Raw genomic sequence first — 18970 nt, 5'->3', positions numbered from 1 at the left:
GGTTATGTTATGTTTTTTTTTTTTTTTTTTTAACTAATTTACATGCACCAACTAATATTTCAACTTTCAATATTTTTTATTTATGTGACACTTAATATGTCAATTTCTTATTTATAGATAAATGAGGTTAATTCATTGTGGGCTCAACATAGACAAATGACATATTGTCATATTAGTTAATTAAGATCCTAAAAATTAGAATAATAGTTGCTGTTTTAAATATTTATTATTTGTTATTTTTTTACTTAGTCATTCCAATTTCCAAACAATCCATTCTAAATTTTCCTTTTGTGGGGATTACAATTTCAAATTTTCTTTAGTGGAATGGGAAAGAGACACATGTCGGTGAGGAAGCAAAGACAATTAAGGCAAATACAAGAATAGTCTACCAATTCAATTCAATGACCTCATGCACAAGTAGTCAAAACTCATTGAGAAAATGTTTGGTTTGGAATTTGGATATATAATTAGGAGCCTTTTACGCTTTAAGAAGTGGACGTGCAGTGCCTTTTGTAATATTAATCATTCTTATTTATATATAATTATATATGGGGTTTGAGATTCCAATTTCCAAATGCATGTGATCAAAGAGCTTCATGGAATCTTCTTTCTTAGACGTGATGATTGCATGAGCTCAACCCCATGTGAGTATTCGCATGGTATGTCAAAAGGCTAAAGGTGGATATGAACTTATGAAGGAAAAGAAGGATTTGTGATAGACCAAGTTCTTTTCATGGGTGTTTGGTTTGGGTTTGGGTTTGGGTTTTGGAGATATCTAAAAGTGATATCACTTGCTCTTGGTTAAGTGATATCACATCGGAGAATGAAGTGTGTAACCCCACATTGGATAAGTAAGTATTTAAAGAAAGAAATTACACACACCCAGGACGAAATTTTTTGGTAAAACCTTATATTTGTTTAACAATTCAGATGGCTAAACTGGTGAGAATATCAATATTTATAATGTGTGTAAATCCGTAGATACATGACTGATTCAAATAATTTCTTTTTCCTCTTTATTGAAAATATATTCTAGAAGCATCTTCGTTAATATTCATTGGTTGCATCAATTATTTGGTAATTGCTTAAGCAATGCAATATTGGATAGATCATTCCTGATAAATATTGTTTTATTACTAATTAATGGAATCGTGTATGCATACATTGCTCATGATGAAGGCTTGATCGAGGGCAAGGAACAAGCTCCTTGGTGTGTTAAAAAACATTTAGAAGGGTGTCATAATGAGACTCTTTTAGAGTTTAAACTTTAAACTCTCCAAGATTAGCCACATGCATGTAAAAGGAAGCAATATGACCTTAATCATTCATGTTTTGGATGGAATTTTTTTTCTTAAGAACCTCCCTACTCCATACGCAACATCCTTTTTATGAAAACAAAAGGTATGTGAAAGAAAAAAAAAAGAAGTAATTTATGAGAATTAATTATTTCCACTTTGAAATAAAATTCAAAGTTTTATTCACATTTAGATTTTTAGTAAACGACTAAGATTAAAAATCAAGTAAAAATATACAGACGACTGGAATCCACACAAATAGTGCTCAAATCATGGCCTTTTGATGATTTGGCTTAAATGGATTTTCCAAAAACAAATGTATGTGATCTCTATGTTTTGGTTGGCAGGAAAGTTTCAAGTAAATCTAGCCTTAGAATTTTGAGTCAATAATCCTAAAAAGTGAACCTTAAAAGCAGAGATGAAGAAAGAAATGGAGTCAATTAAGTGAAGAAGGTAAAGTCTTCTTTATGATGGAAAACAATTTCAAAAGAGTGCGTATGAGCTGTCGGGCAAAACCTCAAAGGTGAATACAGAAAGTCGTAACAGAAATTATCAAAAAGAAAGTCATCCTTTTGCCTAATTAATTTTTGTCCTAAATTAAACTTCTTGAGGAAAAACAAAAGAGATATTTATCATTATATTCTTAGGACTCACCTCAATTAAGTGGATGATGACAGAGTTCAAAGACCAAATTTGAGTCATTTTTGTGATCTTTATGAATCAATCATCACAACATTAGGGCATAAGACATTTTTGGTCCTTGTATTATGGTTGAGTTGCACTTTAATTTTCGTTATTTTAATTTGCATTTTTTAAATATCGTGATTTCATTAATGTTACAATTAGATTTAAATTGTCAAAATTATCTACTTCAAAGTCAATTAAGTAGTGCCATGTCGGTATTTTCTGTCTCGATTTTGACGGATTAGACCTGATTGCGACACTAATAAAAACACGATTCTTAAAATAAACAAATTGAAATGACGGAAACCAAAGTCCGAGTCAGTCATAGTACATGGACCAAAAATATCTTTTGGCCTATTTTAGTAAATATCCTAGCTTTGTAGAGAAGCATCAACTTCTTGTAGGGGTTGAGTGAGTGAAATGTATTATGTATGGATAGCCTTGCACATCCATTTACAGTAGATATATGGATGTGCAGTTGTGCACAACAAGTAACTTCATAAAGGGGTTGTGTGTGAAATGTCTTTAAAAAAGAGGACCATGAAAGGAGTCTTTTGAAGGCTTGTAGGCAATTTCCAAAGCTCTTCACTTTTTTGAAGAAAGTTGTATTTTTATGTTGATATTTGTTTAAAGGATTAGGTTGTGAGATTTGACAGGGGATGTTAATATTTGTCAGATTATCATATTAATGATTTGACTACATAATACAAACAAACAAGAAAAAAGCTTATCTTCCAGTTTTGGTACATAGCAAACATAAATGTAAATGACCTCCTGCCTTTCATTACCAACACCTATTTATTTATTTTTTTATAATCAACTAATGTTTATGAATTTTGAATTCAGAATCTGCTCGGATAAATAAAGATAAGATGCCATCTGCTAAACTAAATAGTCTTGACAATACTTATTTATTTTGGCAGTACTGTTAATTTGATCGAACTAAATGTGTTATGGCTCTTTATATGTACACACATAGACAGAAGATATTTTGTCCTCACAATAATATGGTAGTAATCAAACAGATATTCATCAGTATTCAGAGTACCGACATCAAACTTTTTAAAGTTGATAAAAGTCCTAGGAACCCCACTCACTCTAGCAATAGAGTTTCATGAAAACTTGAAGACTCAAAAAAAGAGAGAAAAAACAGAGGAACTTTATGGAATGCATGAGATAAAATTATTAAGGTGAAATTTAAAGGTTTATTTTTACTTTTAATTCCTGTAATTTGAGTTAGGTTTTATTTTGGTTCTTATAATTTTAATTGTTATAATTTTAGTTTTGTAGTTTATAAATCGTTGCAATTTAATAACACGTTAGCATGTTTGTCAATTAATTTGTTAAATTAGTCATTGAATCACTAATGATATATAAAATATATGATTAAAATTAAAATGATTTGTAAAGTACATAACCCAAAATACAATAAATTTGACGATTTGATGAACAAAAATACTAAGATGTTCTTAAATTGCAACAATTTATAAACTATAAATTGAAACTAAAAGAATTAAAATAAAACTTTAACTCAAACTACAGAAGTAAAAGTGAACTTTAACTCCCCTTGGTAGCAACTCTGATACGTAAGTAACTTGCAATTTTTCCAAACTCATTAGCATGATCATCCATCCAGCACACAAGATACCACCTGTCATTCGAAGATGCCACATGATTTCCTGGTCGGGGTAGTTGCCAATAACACCACAAACTTTGGCACAAGTGTAATTTGACTGTGAAGATTCAACTATTGACTCAGATGAATTACTTGTCATTCCCCATGCAACGAATATAAAACCAGTCAACAACCATCAAAGGCCTCTCAATAATTTGGTAATGGCTTCGAGGGGTGGCTGCTTCATAGGAAAGTTGTACATTCACTACAACATAAACTGACTTGCATAGCACTCAAAAAATGCTGTTAAAACCATATAATAGCATTACTGAAAATGCTATCTCAGCCAACGCTTTGAAAAACCAAGCTATATAATAGCGTTTTTAAAACACTATAACACCATTTTATTTATGGCGTTTTTGGAATGCTATTATATTATTTCTTTTGATAGCATTTTTGGAATGCTATTGTATTCTTCTAAATAGCATTTAAAGTTTGTCACTGTTGTTCTATATATCTTTTATAAAGTGCTATGGTAATTTCTAAATGCAATTCATTAGAAATATCTTTTAGTTGCTATCAAGAGTAATCAGGTGTAAAAGAAAAGAAACAATCAGGATACCATATATCATTCAATGACCATTAACAAAAATATTGAGAATACACAAAATACCAAGCTTAATCAAGGCTCCATAAGTACACTAGCTAGTTTCTCATTTGTCCTTACAATTAAAACAGTAAAGCATCGGCTCTATAGTAACAAAAAGTAGCCACCATGACTTGATTAATCTGTTAATTCTCCTTAAAAGCAAGCATCCAATAGTCAAGTGTCTCCTCACTGGGGGGGAAATAAAAGCCAATCAATTCCATGCATAACTGTATAAGAAACTGAAACTGATTATGCTAAACAGAAAATCAACATTTCAAGCAACATATAATTTTTTCACTTATAAAATTTGGCAAGAAAGAATTTCATAAACAATAGTCACCAACTAAGAAGAATATATGCAAACCATGTTAGAAAGAAACTTGAATGATTATGGAATAATCACAATATATATCCCATGATTGTGTGAAAAACAAGTGCTAAAGAACGTACTATAAATAAATGCAACTACTTGTTCTAGAACAATCTCTATCTAAATGGTTGGGCCATTAAGCACATCCAAGTCCAGTGAATGCAAGCCAAACTAGTTCAACAAGTATGTTGCAAATAAATAGTATTAAATTGGTTTTCAATAAAAACTAGATCAACTATGGCATTCTTGAACTCATGGCTGCACAAAATACTATATTTTGTCTATTCAATAAGAGTTATTTAATTAAGTTGAAAATGGCACTTCATAATTAAGTTAAGATGACTTGAAAAGTTTGTTATTGTAATTTTAAGAGGCTTGGTCACAGAAGTTCACCATGATTTTCGGAAAACCAAGAACAAGTTGCTATGTTGCAGATTTCAAAGTGTAGTTTATATCCGGCCAAAGTGGACCAGGACCTATTTTCGAGAGCTTAAATCCATGTCCATCTCATAATTCTAAGATTACTCAAATAATAGAAAGGATCGACTGAAGGAAAGCTTTATTTAGTGATTCACATAATATAAATATAGGGGAAAAATTTGAAGCTTATTCTGCAAGCACATAATATAAATATAGGGGAAAACCGGCCAGTCGGTCTACAGACAACAACCAATGTCATATCTTATTCTCAAAATTATAATCCCAATCACATGTTTTAAAGTATAACTAGACTGGCTCAGTTCATAGTTTGAAGGTCAATATTCCTATATATACATATGCATATAATATATTGGCTTACTTGTATTAAAGCAGAACCTTTGAGGTTCTTAAGTCTTCCATAAAATAGTAGATGCTCCCTTCCAGTCAGGGTTTCCCATAGTAGGCTACAAAATGTCCAAGAACAAGAAATTGATTAGATTGCAAGTATTTAAGAAACAACCAAAAAAGGAAATTTTGCCTTCTTGACACACAAGGCAAAAAATTCTATCTTACTCATGCTGTGGACAAACACCCTTCCTGGTATATATTTCATCCGAGTCTGAATGTCCAGACCTTGAACATACACAGTGCCAGAGGTTGGCTTTGTGAGACCAATCATTTGTGGAAAGATATATATTATTACACATATAAATACATATAAACTTCTAAATTACAAAGCAAGCAAAAGAGTAAAGGTGATTTCTTGACATGCTTGAATATAGGATAACATCCAAAGAGGAGAACCAAACCCGAAAAATTAACTCAGCAAACAGAGCTCTACCAGAGAAGACTGGAGATGTCAACAGTTATGGCTCGTGAGCCAATAAAAGATCCAGACTGAGTACAATAATAGGAGTAAATATAAATTATTTCTCCATTAAACATTAAAAAGCCCTTAATATATGTGAGAAAGTTTATGATCAATAAGAAAGTTCTTTATACAATTTTTACAGTTTTTTCTCCACATATTCTTTCAAATAACTAGTTATGAAGTCTTAATGAATATTGACCCCACCAGCAAATGAAAAACTAAATGGAAGGGAATTTTCATGTATTGTAAGTTAATTAAGTTGCAAAGGATATTCATGGCCAAAAAAAAAAGTTGCAAAGGGTATACTCACCATATTAATAAAAGAGGTCTTCCCCGCACCATTAGGGCCAAGCATACCAAAGCACTTCCCTCGAGACAAAGCAAGAGAACCCTCTCACTACAAATTTCTCAGGTTTTCCATCTCTTCTAAGATACACCTTGTTGTAAAATTCTCACCCAAGAAAACTATATATAAATAATAATTAAAAAAAAAAAAAAAAGGCAAAGAACGTCACACAAAGAAAATGCTAATAGATACTGACGGATTACTAAGAAAAGACATTTATATAGAATATCACTAGACATTTATCCTAGCTTGCTTTGCACTTGAAGCTCAAAAGCACCAAAACCTTTTTGAATGCTATAGTTTAATCGATCTTCACACCAGTTTACCCTCAAATCTCTACATCTATTACAAAAAAATAAATAACATAGTTACTTTATAACTATAAATAAATTAATAACATTATAACTATGAAACAGTCCTACATTGACATAAAAAAATAAGTAAATAAAAACCATTAGTCTGCATTAAATACATTCAAGAGTTAAGCAAGAAAGTTTCAGTGTATAAACACTTGATAAAAAAATTAATTACAATAATCTGTTTTGACACAAATTTTATAAGGGGATTTAAAATTTTCTACTGTATCATTCACTCTCATGGTCACCAGGCTATCAGAAAGAGAATAGGGAATGACTGATGGAATATAGAATAGAGAGAGTGCCAATGCAACATTAATATAGAATATCACTAGAATATCATAGTGCTTGTGTTTGAAATGAACATAAGTCTAATAAAGTAGAAGCAGTTGACAAAACCTCCATCATCTTATATTCATCATGTCAGTATCATTGTTCAATCTTCCATAAAACTCAGACCAAGCCTAAGTTGTTAGCTTTTAGCAGTAAGACATCAAACTCAGAAAATCACCTAAGAAAACATATCGAAAATACAAAAACAAGAAGCTAGGGAAAAAGAAAGATAAAAAAAAATATATATTTCTCCCTTCTTCAATTCTCACCACCAGATAGAACAAATTCAAACCAACAAAATGCTTTAAATTGATAAAACACTTCCATAGCCAATATGGTCACGAATACAATTACACACACACATATAATCTAAGAAAGTAAATGACAACAAAAGACCCAGTAGAAAATAATATGTCTGCTTGTGTGGGTTGCAATTGCAACCAGGCTGCACATGCTTTATCAGTTAATTTGGATAAAGAAAGGAAGCCCCTATGTTTCAATCAAACTGACTGTGGTGTACGTGACTTTTTTGCAATATAATTTCTTACGTTGTCACTGATCAAAAAAAGAAAAAGAAAGAAGAACATGGGTTCCCACATTCTACAAGAATCAGGGTGGTCTCCTCTAAAACATCCACAACTATATTCTGCTTTTAGAGAAGGAACGAAAAAGAAAAAAAAGAAAGAAAGAAAATAAAACGAAACAAAACAAAGCCAACCAATATAGGAAGCAGAACCTGGAAATCACAGATAGAATTAAGAAAACAGAACAATTTGAAGTTTAAGTGGAAACCCATATCAAAATATTTACAAGAACAGCTCTTTGTGATACAGAAAAAGATTTCATTAACTCTACAGTTGTTTTCCATTATTCCATAAGCTAATATTAATAGCAAAGGTAGAAATCAGGCCACTTCATTCCCAAAATTCCACCGATAAAAATCTGTAAATCAAGTAAAAGCAGCAAGCTTAAACCCAATAAGTTTAGAATTTACATACTCATTTAAGCTTTGAGGCTTTAGCACACAACACACACACAGGTGCACAACTTTTTTTTAATGGGTTTATAAAATTCACATTATAAATAAAACCCAGCAATTAGAAATTAAAAAAAACCACAAATGACTCTTTACTCCAACAATAAAAAATCATACACATGAAAAATAGAAAAGAGAACCCACCAGGATCGCACGGCCGGAACAACTTGTGAAAGTCTGCAAAAAAAAAGAGTAAACCCATGAGGAGGAAATTTAAAGAGACCCACATATGAACGCAGATAGATATATAGAAAGATGACAAACCAGTGTAATTAATGTACCAGTAGCATAATTAAGTTTTCTGTAGCGTTTTTAAAAAATTATGCTATTATTATATTACATATAATAGCACTCTTGAAAAAAATGCTATTATAGCCCTCTTTTGTTGTAGTGAATCTAGTGATATTCTGGAAGTTCTTGGTTGGAGGTTTCAAGAAATTTTTCTCCAATGTAGGACGAGAACGAGAAATGTGGAATTAATGTGGGATGTGAGAAAGCATTCAAGCACTCTCTCACGTATTACATTTGCATCTGCAGCCCGCATTAGAGTAGGTATCATGCTCCAAAATAGAGAATGCCATTATAAGACATGTATCATAAGCATATGGAATCCTGAACAAATTTGGATTTTTTTTTTTTTTTTAATTAGGGTGGGTAATTCAACTTACCCTAAAACATTAGAGTGATTGTGCTATGGCTGAGACATTTAAAAGTTCTCAGTTAAGAGTTACCGGATGATACATATACGTCTCAACAGCTAAAATGGAGAAGTGATAAAGAGTTGGAAAGAACAAAGGCGACTTTAAGTTCTAATAATTTTGGTATGGAAGATCCAAAGAAAGAAGTAAACATGAAAAAAGACAGAAATTTGTGATCTGAAAAGACAATTTTTGCAGATCAGTTTCTAGTTTCTACAGCTATGGTAGAAACAATTTCCAACTGATTCTGTTTCTGTAGGAATGCATTACAATATAATTTTCTTATGTGAACAACAAAAAAGATCTCTTTCCTTCCCTTACTCTAGCAAATTATTTTTGTACAGGAAATATATAATCCTAGTACATGAGTCCTCTGGTAGCAGTTAAAAAAAAAAGAGGTGCATACTCCTCCATTCATGGTTTCTATAACCAGCATAAAGCCTTCTACTAAGCAATCACATCTAAACATTCAATATATAGACACAAAGTAAAAAAACATGAGACTTCTTATTAGTTACTTGGCCGAGAAGTATTTTCATCATTATCATCAAGAATGAGTTTAACTCCATTGTTCTTAAGAGCATTGACAATAGCCCAAACCTTGGTACGGTTCTTAAAACCCTTCTTCTCAACTTCATTATTTACATTTACGTGAATCCCTTGTCCCTGTCCCTGTTCAAGACCTTCCACCTTGAGTCGCATAGCCAAGACCTCTCCAACAACTGATGCTGCCTTGGCATTGCAAGAGCGGCCACACTCGAGTGAGCCCTTGATTGAATGTTCAACTGTAGATGATGTTACAACAATCCGCCCATTATTTCTGTCCACTACGTTTGCTGTAATGTACTTCAAGGATATAAACAATCGTAATACATACCGCTTCAAAACCGTCATTCTTGGGAAATCCTGATGTTTTCTGTTAAAGAAAACCCAATAAGATACAAAAGTATATATGAAGAAGAATTGAAATACTAACATTTATTTACCCAAAAAAGCAAAAAAAAAAAAAGAAAAAGAAATATGAATGCTTTGGTATTTAATTCTCTCCAGGTGAGAGGTGAGATATCCTAAAGAATTAAACTATTTGTACTACTTCAGCTGACCAAATTATGTGCCATCTTTCTAATAGAGGTGAGACTATATTAGAGAGATGGTACATTGGTACACAAGATGATCAATTGAGATGGTACAAATAGCATTACTCTATCCTAAATATCTTCTACAGGGCAAGTTCTCACCCCATTCATTTAAGCTGCTAAGAGCACAGTGGCAATATACTTGAATCAAAATTGGTGGAAACTTGAACCTACTTTTAATCAAACATGTACAACCAAATATAGTTGAGATAAAAATTTCAATAAGCCCTGGAATTTTACACATTGATTATACACTGTCAAATAAACTCATGTCCCCAGAATTGTCAGTTCAGATGCATCTTAAAAATAAATTGGTATCAATCAGTTTGAATCCAACTTAGGTACACAAATTTAATGTTTCACTCCCACTCCAGCCAAAAAAAATAGAAAACATACTATCTTTACTGAAACCCCCAAACGATTATGCATGCTTAGTTGCTCCCCACCTCAAAAGAGTTTTGCATGATTGGCTAGTACACACTACACAGGGGTTGGAAGACTAATCTTTGTAGTAGGTGTAGACATGGCAAATCAACAGCTTCAATAGCCTCATAGTCCCCTTTAACCACAAAAGGGCAGAGAAGAAAAAAAAAAATCAAAACACTTCGTCAAAATAAGTTTCATTTCATTTTTCGAACCCAAAGAAGATTATTCAGGAGTTCTCAAAGTAGAAAGGTCCTCCAACTGCCAAAAGAAAAGGAACTTGATATTTGTTTTCAATAATATCAACTCTAAGTTGATAAGGTGACTTTACCTCCGTAATGCGTTCTGTTTATGTTGCTGACTTTTGATTTTCACTCATGTATATGCTATTACAGGATTGCATATATATATAACAGTTTTAGAGACAAACATCAAAGTATATATATATATATATATATATATATATATTTTTTTTTTGTGAACATATTTATTTCTATTCAGAAGCCACTGACAGAAATATCAACTAACTTTAACCATAACTAAAACCAAAAGCAAGTGATACACAATATCACATTTAGCTTTCAAAACTCTACTACTATCAGTAGGAAACAGAAAACCAATATATACATTTCTATACACACTTTAGTGACAGTAGGGTATGATGTAAGTTTCCTACATTGTATATAACATGAAGCAATTCAGTCCACAGCATTTAGATGTACTCTTGTAAATTCAGATACAATGTATTTTGACTTCATTAAACTGCACTAAAACAGAGCTGCGCCCAAAAGCAAATTAAGTGTCTAAACATGAATAAATAACATGAAGAAAACAATCATAGTCCACCAAAGACTAAAACAAACTCTTGATTTGAAAGAAGATGAAATGCACGAAGATTGTACCTCGAACCAAACAAATAATGGAACCCCTAGATGAAGCTCAACCTTTTGCAGAACCTCAAAATACTTCAGCTGTTACAGTATGCAGCAAGCTACACCAACAGATAACTCTATTAGTTCTAGTAGTAGCCAAGCTCCAAATGTAAAGGGAATTAAAAATATCAATGACAATAAAAATAAACCATAAAAAATAGAGTAAATAACTGTGATTCCCAAATGTCAGAGCAAACAAAACATGCACGCAAAGTACTCAAACCAGGACAGTTTAAAATTTTAAAAAATACAACCCCTTTCATGTGAGGGAGGAAAAAAGAACAAGTAGATGAAGAAATGAACTTTTGCAATATGAAAAACCCAATATTTTTCATTTTGTGTATCATTGCTTGTTTATGAAGTGGAGGGGAATCAACCAGACTAGCAAAGAAAACGAAAATGAAAGCCCTCACAAACAGCTGGAAACTCCATTAAAAAGAAAGCAATAAAAGTAAGCACAAGAATTGGGGCAATGGTTAAAGTTGAAGTAGAAGAATTGAAAAACACAAACACAAACACAAACCCAAACCTATATCAGCCTCATCCACCTGAGCGGCTGAGCAAGGGAGAGAGAGAAGGGAGGATAGAGATTAGAGAGAGAGAGAAAGTAAAGAAATCTATTTGTTGGGCTTGGGCTTGGGCTTGGGCTGAGGTTAGTCTCTACAGCTTGAAAAACAAATACCAAGCCATTGATCTCCAAATCAAACGGCGTCGTTGCATCTGAAGAAAAATCAAGCACCTACCTACACACTCCCATCCGTATACGTAACCCAAGCCACATAGCCTGGGAGGTGCCTATAGCTCAAGAACACGTGGAAGTGTGGAACTTCATCCCCAACCCTAACCCCTCCTCCTTTATAAAATCCTCAAATCTCCACCTCCCATTCTAAAAACCTCCAACCCACCACTTCGGGTTTTTTCTCTCTTACCCGACACTGCACCGACTCACCGTACACCCCCGCCCAAACGCACCAATCCCAGATCTGACTCCAACCGCCCGATCGAGCTTCTCTCCCCAAAGGTCTGTCTCATCCAAATCCCTAATTCTCCATTTCCTTCACTTATATATATGTATGCATGTGTTTATATGTTATTGCGATTGCTATCGATCATTTTCAAAATTTCGTGTTTGTGGTGTGCTTCAGGTTGTTGATTGCTGATAAGGATGGTGTCGGACGCCAGCAAGAAGAAGGCGGCGCAGAAGAAGGCGGCGGCGGCGGCCAAGAGAGGCGGGAAAGCGGTGGCGGCTGCATCGTCCAAGTCGGCGGCGGAGTCGCAGAATGGTGCCGATAAGCTCGCCAATGGAGTCGCGGCGATGCAGATATCCGATCGGAATTGCACCGGCGTGCTCTGCTCTCACCCTCTCTCCAGAGATATCCGCGTATGTATATTCTACGATGTCGTTTTGTCTTGCATCTTATTTGTATTTTGTGTATATTTTCTTTTTCATTTCCAGAAAGCTTGCGTTTTGTGTGTTTTGGGCTGATGCATGCGATTTGGATTTTTTTGATAATGGAAACGCTTCGTTTTGGTAGATTTTGTTGATTGTGTGAGAATTTGAACGTCCGGGTTTTACACTTGCAATTGATTGTTTGTTACTGTTCAGCGACTTTCTGTTTCTCTCAATTTAAAAGCGTCTGGTGAAATTTTCTGAATCAAGCTTTGGGTGTAGATAAGGGTAGTATGGTTGAACCTTCTATTTAGGTGCACAAAAATTCAATGTAGTATGAATCAAGATTTACTTGGTTATTTATGTTTTCAAAAAAATTAATTTAAGACCCATTTTAAAAGCATTTGGTGAAATTAATCATACTAGTAGCCTGCACCTTCGCACAGGGGGTTAGCTGTATAGGAGAAAGAAGAATGGTTTGAATAAGCTGCAAATATGGTTGGATGTGGTAAGAGAAGTGGTGCGTGAGAGCACCAACAAATAGATTTGGTTTTGCGTCTTTTACCATCATCATTTTTTTTTGTTGGTATTCTTTTAAAATATGTTTTAAAGTGGTAGAGTAAACTTGTCTTTTTATTATCAGTCAATTGATAAAGGAGTTTCTCTTAATACTAGTTTGTGTGTGTGAATTTTAATTGTTTATGCAACGTAATATTCCAAAACATAGGAAGTTAATTTTGGCCTTGATGTTAGAATTGTTGGAGAATGAAAGTAAATTGGAATTGGGATTGTAAGTTTGAGTGTTTCGTTTCCTTGTTTGCTTGGGAGGTTGATTTAGCTTCCTAAATTAAGTATTCTGGTTGTTGTTAGCTTGCTAATGTGACTAGTGTTGTACTCTAGTTAAATCCTTTAGGATTATGTTGTGTGTGTAAATTTTTAATTGTTTATGCAACGTAATATTCCAAAACATAGGAAGTTAATTTTGGCCTTGATGTTAGAATTGTTGGAGAATGAAAGTAAATTGGAATTGGGATTGTAAGTTTGAGTGTTTCGTTTCCTTGTTTGCTTGGGAGGTTGATTTAGCTTCCTAAATTAAGTATTCTGGTTGTTGTTAGCTTGCTAATGTGACTAGTGTTGTACTCTAGTTAAATCCTTTAGGATTATGTTTAAAGAGAGCGGTCATGGTGTCAGAGCATTAGTTCCAAGGCTTAATCTTTGTAAGGAATGCAGACCAATAGGCATTTCTAAGTCATATATATTCATCTTGTTCTCACGAGCCTTTTTTATTCTTTCATTGTTAACTCCTTGTTGGTTGATCTAATTGTTCATCACCCATGGTGATTGTCAACGTCATTTCTCATTATCCTTTACAATCAACCAAATGGCTGATTGTTCATCATAACCGTTGTTGTGCTCAATAATTGTCAAGGGGTGCCACTTGTGTCACTGCTATGGTAATAGTGATGAACTAACATTTTCCTTATCATTGCAGATAGAGTCTCTATCAGTTACTTTCCATGGACATGATTTGATCGTTGATTCTGAACTGGAGCTAAATTATGGCAGGTTTGTTTTTGCTATTTTATTCAAGTAAAAACAAATCACAATTGGAGTCATTTTGTTATACATTTGTATATATTAATTTTGTTTATTTCATGTCATTTTTCAGACGTTATGGTTTGCTCGGGTTGAATGGCTGTGGTAAATCTACACTCTTGACTGCAATAGGGTGCCGTGAGCTTCCAATACCAGATCACATGGATATCTATCACCTCAGCAGGGAGATTGAAGCTTCAGATATGTCTTCACTTGAGGCTGTCGTTAGCTGTGATGAGGAGAGGATAAAATTGGAGAAAGAAGTTGAAGCATTGGCAGCTCAGGTAAACTGTAGTAAATTTAAAGTTCAGTTCGCACTTGAACTTTACTTCTCTTTGCCTTTTGGTATTTAAAGAATCAAGATGTAAAAGCAGTGTTTGGCTAGTCATTAAAATGTAATTTGTAAGAAGTAAAAAGTTTTCTTTGACGAAGACATAGAAGATGACGGAATTAACCATTTTTCGAACAATCTGCGGATGACCCAAGAAAGAGTGAAAGTGGAGGGTGTGGGAGGAAACTCAGTGTCATTGGTCGAGGCATAGTGGAACACGGGTGTCCAGGTCAAGCTTGTGAGCTGGTTGGAGGTGGTGACCTTTTGAGCGTGACCTCTCTTGTACCTTGTGGTGAAAAACTAGGATGAGAGGGGTTAGAGATGAAATGTGGGAGATAAAAAAAAAAAAGGGCAAATATTTTCCTATAATAAATATATATGTTTTTTTTAACTTCTTAACTTATAGATAATTATTTTAATGTCTAACCAAATATAGTTTTTTACTTTTTTTTCTTTTTGCTTTCTTATTAGTAAATAAGCCAACAAAAAATATTGTTTGGTATGAACCAAGATTTTTCCTTTGTGTTAGGCAGCTTGCTAGTTGCTACTTTAGTGTACATATGTAATGAATTTACTTATTTTTTAGGATGATGGAGGTGGAGAGCAGCTTGAACGCATTTATGAGCGCCTGGAAGCATTGGATGTAGCAACAGCAGAGAAGCGTGCAGCTGAAATACTATATGGTCTTGGGTTTGACAAGCAGATGCAAGCAAAGAAAACTCGGGATTTTTCTGGTGGCTGGAGAATGAGAATTGCACTTGCACGTGCTCTGTTTATAAACCCAACCATCCTGTTGCTTGATGAGCCCACCAATCATCTTGGCAAGTTTACTGGCTTGAAATTTTACTTATTCTCTTGGTTCTTTTACATTTTCGAATGCATTCTTAATCTGCCTGGCTTTGAGATTTTGAACTTTTAAAATTGCCCCCCCCCCCCCCCCCCCCCTTCTCTTAAATGTGTTGGTTCTTTTACATTTTTGAATGCATTCTTAATCTGCCTCTCTTTGAGATTTTGAACTTTTAAAATCTCCCCCCCCCCCATTTTTTTTTTTTTTTTTAATTCCCTGCCATCTATTGCCAAGTGATAGTTTTCCCCAGAGCCTGTTTCTCGCTGTTGGGTAGGCAAGTTAGCTAAAATGAAACCTTGGTCCAGAACATTGACCATACTTTGCCTTTCTGTTTCGGGCTTTTTTTTTTTTTTTTTCCCTTCTTTAGGTTAACTCTCAGATGGTACTGATTTTTAAGAACTTAGTTTAATGGGGTGCCATGCAATGCCATTATTTGGCTCACTTATTTCATCTATGAATGTGCTTGTCTTGTGTTTATGCAAAGATAATGAATTTTGATGACTTCAATTTTTTTGGTGACAGATCTCGAAGCTTGTGTGTGGTTGGAGGAGACTTTGAAGAATTTTGAGCGCATCCTGGTGGTGATTTCACACTCCCAGGACTTCCTGAATGGTGTGTGCACAAACATCATTCACATGCAGAGCAAGAAACTGAAGATTTACTCTGGAAATTACGATCAGTATGTTCAGACCCGTTCTGAACTGGAGGAGAACCAGATGAAACAGTATAAGTGGGAGCAGGAACAGATTTCTAACATGAAGGAATATATTGCTCGGTTTGGGCATGGGTCAGCAAAACTAGCTCGCCAGGCACAAAGCAAAGAGAAAACCCTTGCAAAGATGGAGCGTGGTGGGCTTACTGAAAAGGTGGCCAGAGACAAGGTTCTAGTCTTTCGTTTTGTTGATGTGGGAAAGCTTCCGCCACCAGTACTTCAATTTGTAGAAGTCACATTTGGCTACACCCCTGAGAATCTGATCTACAGGAATATTGACTTTGGTGTTGATTTGGACTCCCGCATAGCTCTGGTTGGACCAAATGGAGCTGGAAAGAGTACCCTTCTTAAGCTGATGACGGGGGAATTGTTTCCTCTTGATGGCATGGTCCGGCGGCACAATCACCTGAGAATTGCTCAGTTCCATCAGCACTTGACTGAGAAGCTTGATATGGAACTGTCTGCCCTAGCGTTCATGATCAAAGAGTATCCAGGAAATGAGGAAGAAAAGATGAGGGCTTCAATTGGTAGGTTTGGACTAACAGGTAAGGCACAAGTAATGCCAATGAAGAATTTATCAGATGGGCAGAGGAGCCGGGTGATCTTTGCTTGGTTGGCATTTAGGCAGCCCCACTTGCTTCTGTTGGATGAGCCAACCAATCATTTGGATATCGAGACGATTGACTCACTGGCGGAGGCATTGAATGAGTGGGATGGGGGTATGGTTCTTGTTAGCCACGATTTCAGGCTCATAAACCAGGTAGCTCAGGAGATATGGGTATGTGAAAATCTCAGTGTGACCCGGTGGGAGGGCGATATTATGGAGTTCAAGCAGCACCTAAAGAGAAAGGCCGGTTTAGGTGAATGAAGCCGATAATAAGATCATCCTAAGCTTGGTAGTAGTTAATTTGTTGACCTTGCTTACACCTGTATGAGACGATGTAGTGAGGGTATCTACTGTTTCCGAGCAATGTCGCCTCTACGCAGAGTGACTAGGACGGAAGCCTAGAGCAGAATGGGTGAAGAGGCTTGGTTATTGTTTCAAGCCCCGGCAGTTTCTATACCCTAAACCCAGTTTGTAGGTGGGTATTTTTGTTCTCGTGTTTTTGTTTCCTCTACTATTTTGCTTGGCTATTGACCAAGTCGATTAAATTTTATACTTATTTTATGTAGACACAATGCCTATCGCTTGTTCTATTCCCCGAGACGATATGTTGTACTTTTCTAGCATGTTCTAGTATGAAAATTCTATCTTCTTTGTCCTTCTTCTGTTTCAAGTTTCATGTGGATTGCGTGTGGCACGGAATTGCTTTATTTTCTTGTGGAAAAAAATAATTGTCTTAAGAGAATTTGTAGGGTTTTATATTTTTCTATACCCGTACAGATTTATAACAAAAATATTAAGATAGGGACCATGTGGTGCACAGCACGAATAACACCTTTTTAGTTCATTTACATCCAATGTAGCTTGTTGGTTACCATCGCTACATTGGCAAACACATTTTCTTTAGTTATTTAATATTATTCTTGATAATATTTTCTCAATTAAAAGTGACGGCAAATCTTTAATTATATATTTTTAAAATGAGTGAAGTGAGTGGAACTAGTGAAAAGGCCATGCAGAAGAGAAGGGAAAAATGCTCAAAGAGATGGAGACTATGGAGATGCGGCAGTTGACACTCTTACAGAAAACACTGTTTATTGAGATTAAGATCAGACGGTAATACCACCACTCTAGCCAAGTGATGCTACACACAATCAATTAATTATTGATTTAATAATATTTCTCCACTTTGTTACTAGAATTCCAAAATTCAGATTCCTTCTTTAAACCAAAAGTACTGCTATAACACTAATTACTTTTGGCTATTTGCGCAAATGTTTTTTAAAACTAACTTTCATTTTCATTTTGTTCTCTTAAAGTTAACTTTTCTCAGATCACTCCCATAAGACAAGTTCTGTCAAGTTCGTCAATAGTTCCATTAAAAATTAAATCCGACGTAGCGCTTACATGGATGGATATTTTGATAATTTATTGGTCGTTAGAGTTGAAATTGACTCCATGTCAGCTTGAAGTGGGCCTTCACTGTCCAATTGAACCCTTAACTTCATCTCCTTCCCACCCGAGCACCCCTCCCACCACCACCACCCTCTCCTTCCAGCTTCATCACTGCCAGCGATCGACCTCTCCCACCGGCCAGCAACTTCCCCTTTCGTCTCTTATTCTTTCTCTTTCTCTCTCCCTTTCCTTCCTTCCTGATGCCCAAGTCTTCATTTTTTAGGTAAAGATACCCAAAACCAAATCTGACTTTTTAGTTTTGTTAATGGGGGTTTGTTTTGGAAAAATAGAGATAGAGATTCAAAGCCCAAATAAAAAGAGTGAGATTGACAATTTTCCTAGAATGAATGAAAGATGAGATCAAATAGGGAGGGAGGGAGGGAGGGAGCGAGGAGGGGAAGGGGGGGGGGAAGAGAGAGAGAGAGAGAGAGAGAGAGAGAGAGAGAGAGAGCTGCAGTGAGGAGGGGAGGTGAGAGGAGTGGAGGGTAGTGGGTGCGGGGGTGCGGCGGAGACCAGGTGGTGGAGGAGAGGGTGGGTTTGATGGTTTTTTTTTTTTTTTTTTCATTTGGTTTGTTTTTTAATTTAATTTTTTAGTCATTTTCTTAATCCAATGGGGCATCCATTTGGCATAGTGTCAGTCCCACTCACCTCCATTCGTCAATAAATTACCAAAATGCCCATCCACGTAGGCGTCACGTCATATTTTTTAACGAACTCATGGACGGGAGCTGATGGAACTTGCCTTATGAGAGTGATTTGTAAAGATCGGGAGGCAAAGTAAAAATGAAAGTTAATTTCAGGGTATATTTGCACGAATAAGCCTTACTCTTTTCCCATAACTTTTAAGTAACCATGGTTAATTTCCACTACT

At 35.1% G+C, this 18970-nt stretch overlaps 2 protein-coding genes and 1 long non-coding RNA gene across 8 annotated transcripts; 1 reads left to right on the top strand and 2 right to left on the bottom strand.

Annotated features, from left to right (window-relative positions):
• Positions 1-4286: 4286 nt before the first annotated feature.
• Positions 4287-8368, bottom strand: LOC147298866 (uncharacterized). Of its 2 annotated transcripts, XR_015120025.1 has the most exons (5): positions 8240-8368; positions 8120-8152; positions 6215-6369; positions 5413-5497; positions 4287-4432 (listed from the first exon to the last, which is right to left on the bottom strand). It is a non-coding gene; the product is annotated as an uncharacterized LOC147298866 (long non-coding RNA). The 2 variants fall into 2 exon arrangements; XR_015120026.1 differs by lacking the exon at positions 8240-8368 and having other exon boundaries at positions 8120-8176.
• A 793-nt stretch (positions 8369-9161) lies between these two features.
• On the bottom strand, positions 9162-11798 carry LOC147298865 (Ribosomal L18p/L5e family protein). 5 transcript variants are annotated; one of them, XM_086239233.1, is made up of 4 exons: positions 11694-11798; positions 11135-11223; positions 10256-10368; positions 9162-9589 (listed from the first exon to the last, which is right to left on the bottom strand). In XM_086239233.1, exon 4 carries the CDS (start codon positions 9565-9567, stop codon positions 9184-9186), a length of 384 nt encoding a protein of 127 aa, XP_086095359.1. In that variant the 5' UTR covers positions 9568-9589; positions 10256-10368; positions 11135-11223; positions 11694-11798; the 3' UTR covers positions 9162-9183. The 5 variants fall into 5 exon arrangements, with proteins under 5 accessions (XP_086095359.1, XP_086095354.1, XP_086095348.1 ...); XM_086239228.1 differs by lacking the exon at positions 11694-11798 and adding an exon at positions 11515-11681; XM_086239222.1 differs by lacking the exon at positions 10256-10368 and having other exon boundaries at positions 11694-11794.
• Positions 11799-11988: 190 nt separating this feature from the next.
• On the top strand, positions 11989-17302 carry ABCF1 (ABC transporter family protein). The gene is made up of 6 exons (XM_086239202.1): positions 11989-12185; positions 12310-12545; positions 14047-14120; positions 14224-14434; positions 15068-15302; positions 15851-17302. Exons 2-6 carry the CDS (start codon positions 12330-12332, stop codon positions 16906-16908), a joined length of 1794 nt encoding a protein of 597 aa, XP_086095328.1. The 5' UTR covers positions 11989-12185; positions 12310-12329; the 3' UTR covers positions 16909-17302.
• Positions 17303-18970: the final 1668 nt, after the last annotated feature.

This window comes from Dryas octopetala, chromosome 1 (genome assembly GCF_963921425.1).
Source record: "Dryas octopetala chromosome 1, drDryOcto1.1, whole genome shotgun sequence".
In the NCBI taxonomy this organism is placed as follows: domain Eukaryota; kingdom Viridiplantae; phylum Streptophyta; class Magnoliopsida; order Rosales; family Rosaceae; genus Dryas; species Dryas octopetala.
The sequence above is the reverse complement of the archived record's forward strand: the minus strand, read 5'-3'. Positions and strand labels throughout refer to the sequence as shown.

Bases quoted from the DNA above. Each gene is read 5' to 3' on its own strand.
- LOC147298865 (XM_086239233.1), bottom strand. From the start codon at position 9,567: ATGACGGTTTTGAAGCGGTATGTATTACGATTGTTTATATCCTTGAAG.
- ABCF1 (XM_086239202.1), top strand. From the start codon at position 12,330: ATGGTGTCGGACGCCAGCAAGAAGAAGGCGGCGCAGAAGAAGGCGGCG. The intron at 12,546-14,046 runs GTATGTATATTC...TTATCATTGCAG, and splicing joins CTCTCTCCAGAGATATCCGC to ATAGAGTCTCTATCAGTTAC. The intron at 15,303-15,850 runs GCAAGTTTACTG...TTTTGGTGACAG, and splicing joins TGAGCCCACCAATCATCTTG to ATCTCGAAGCTTGTGTGTGG.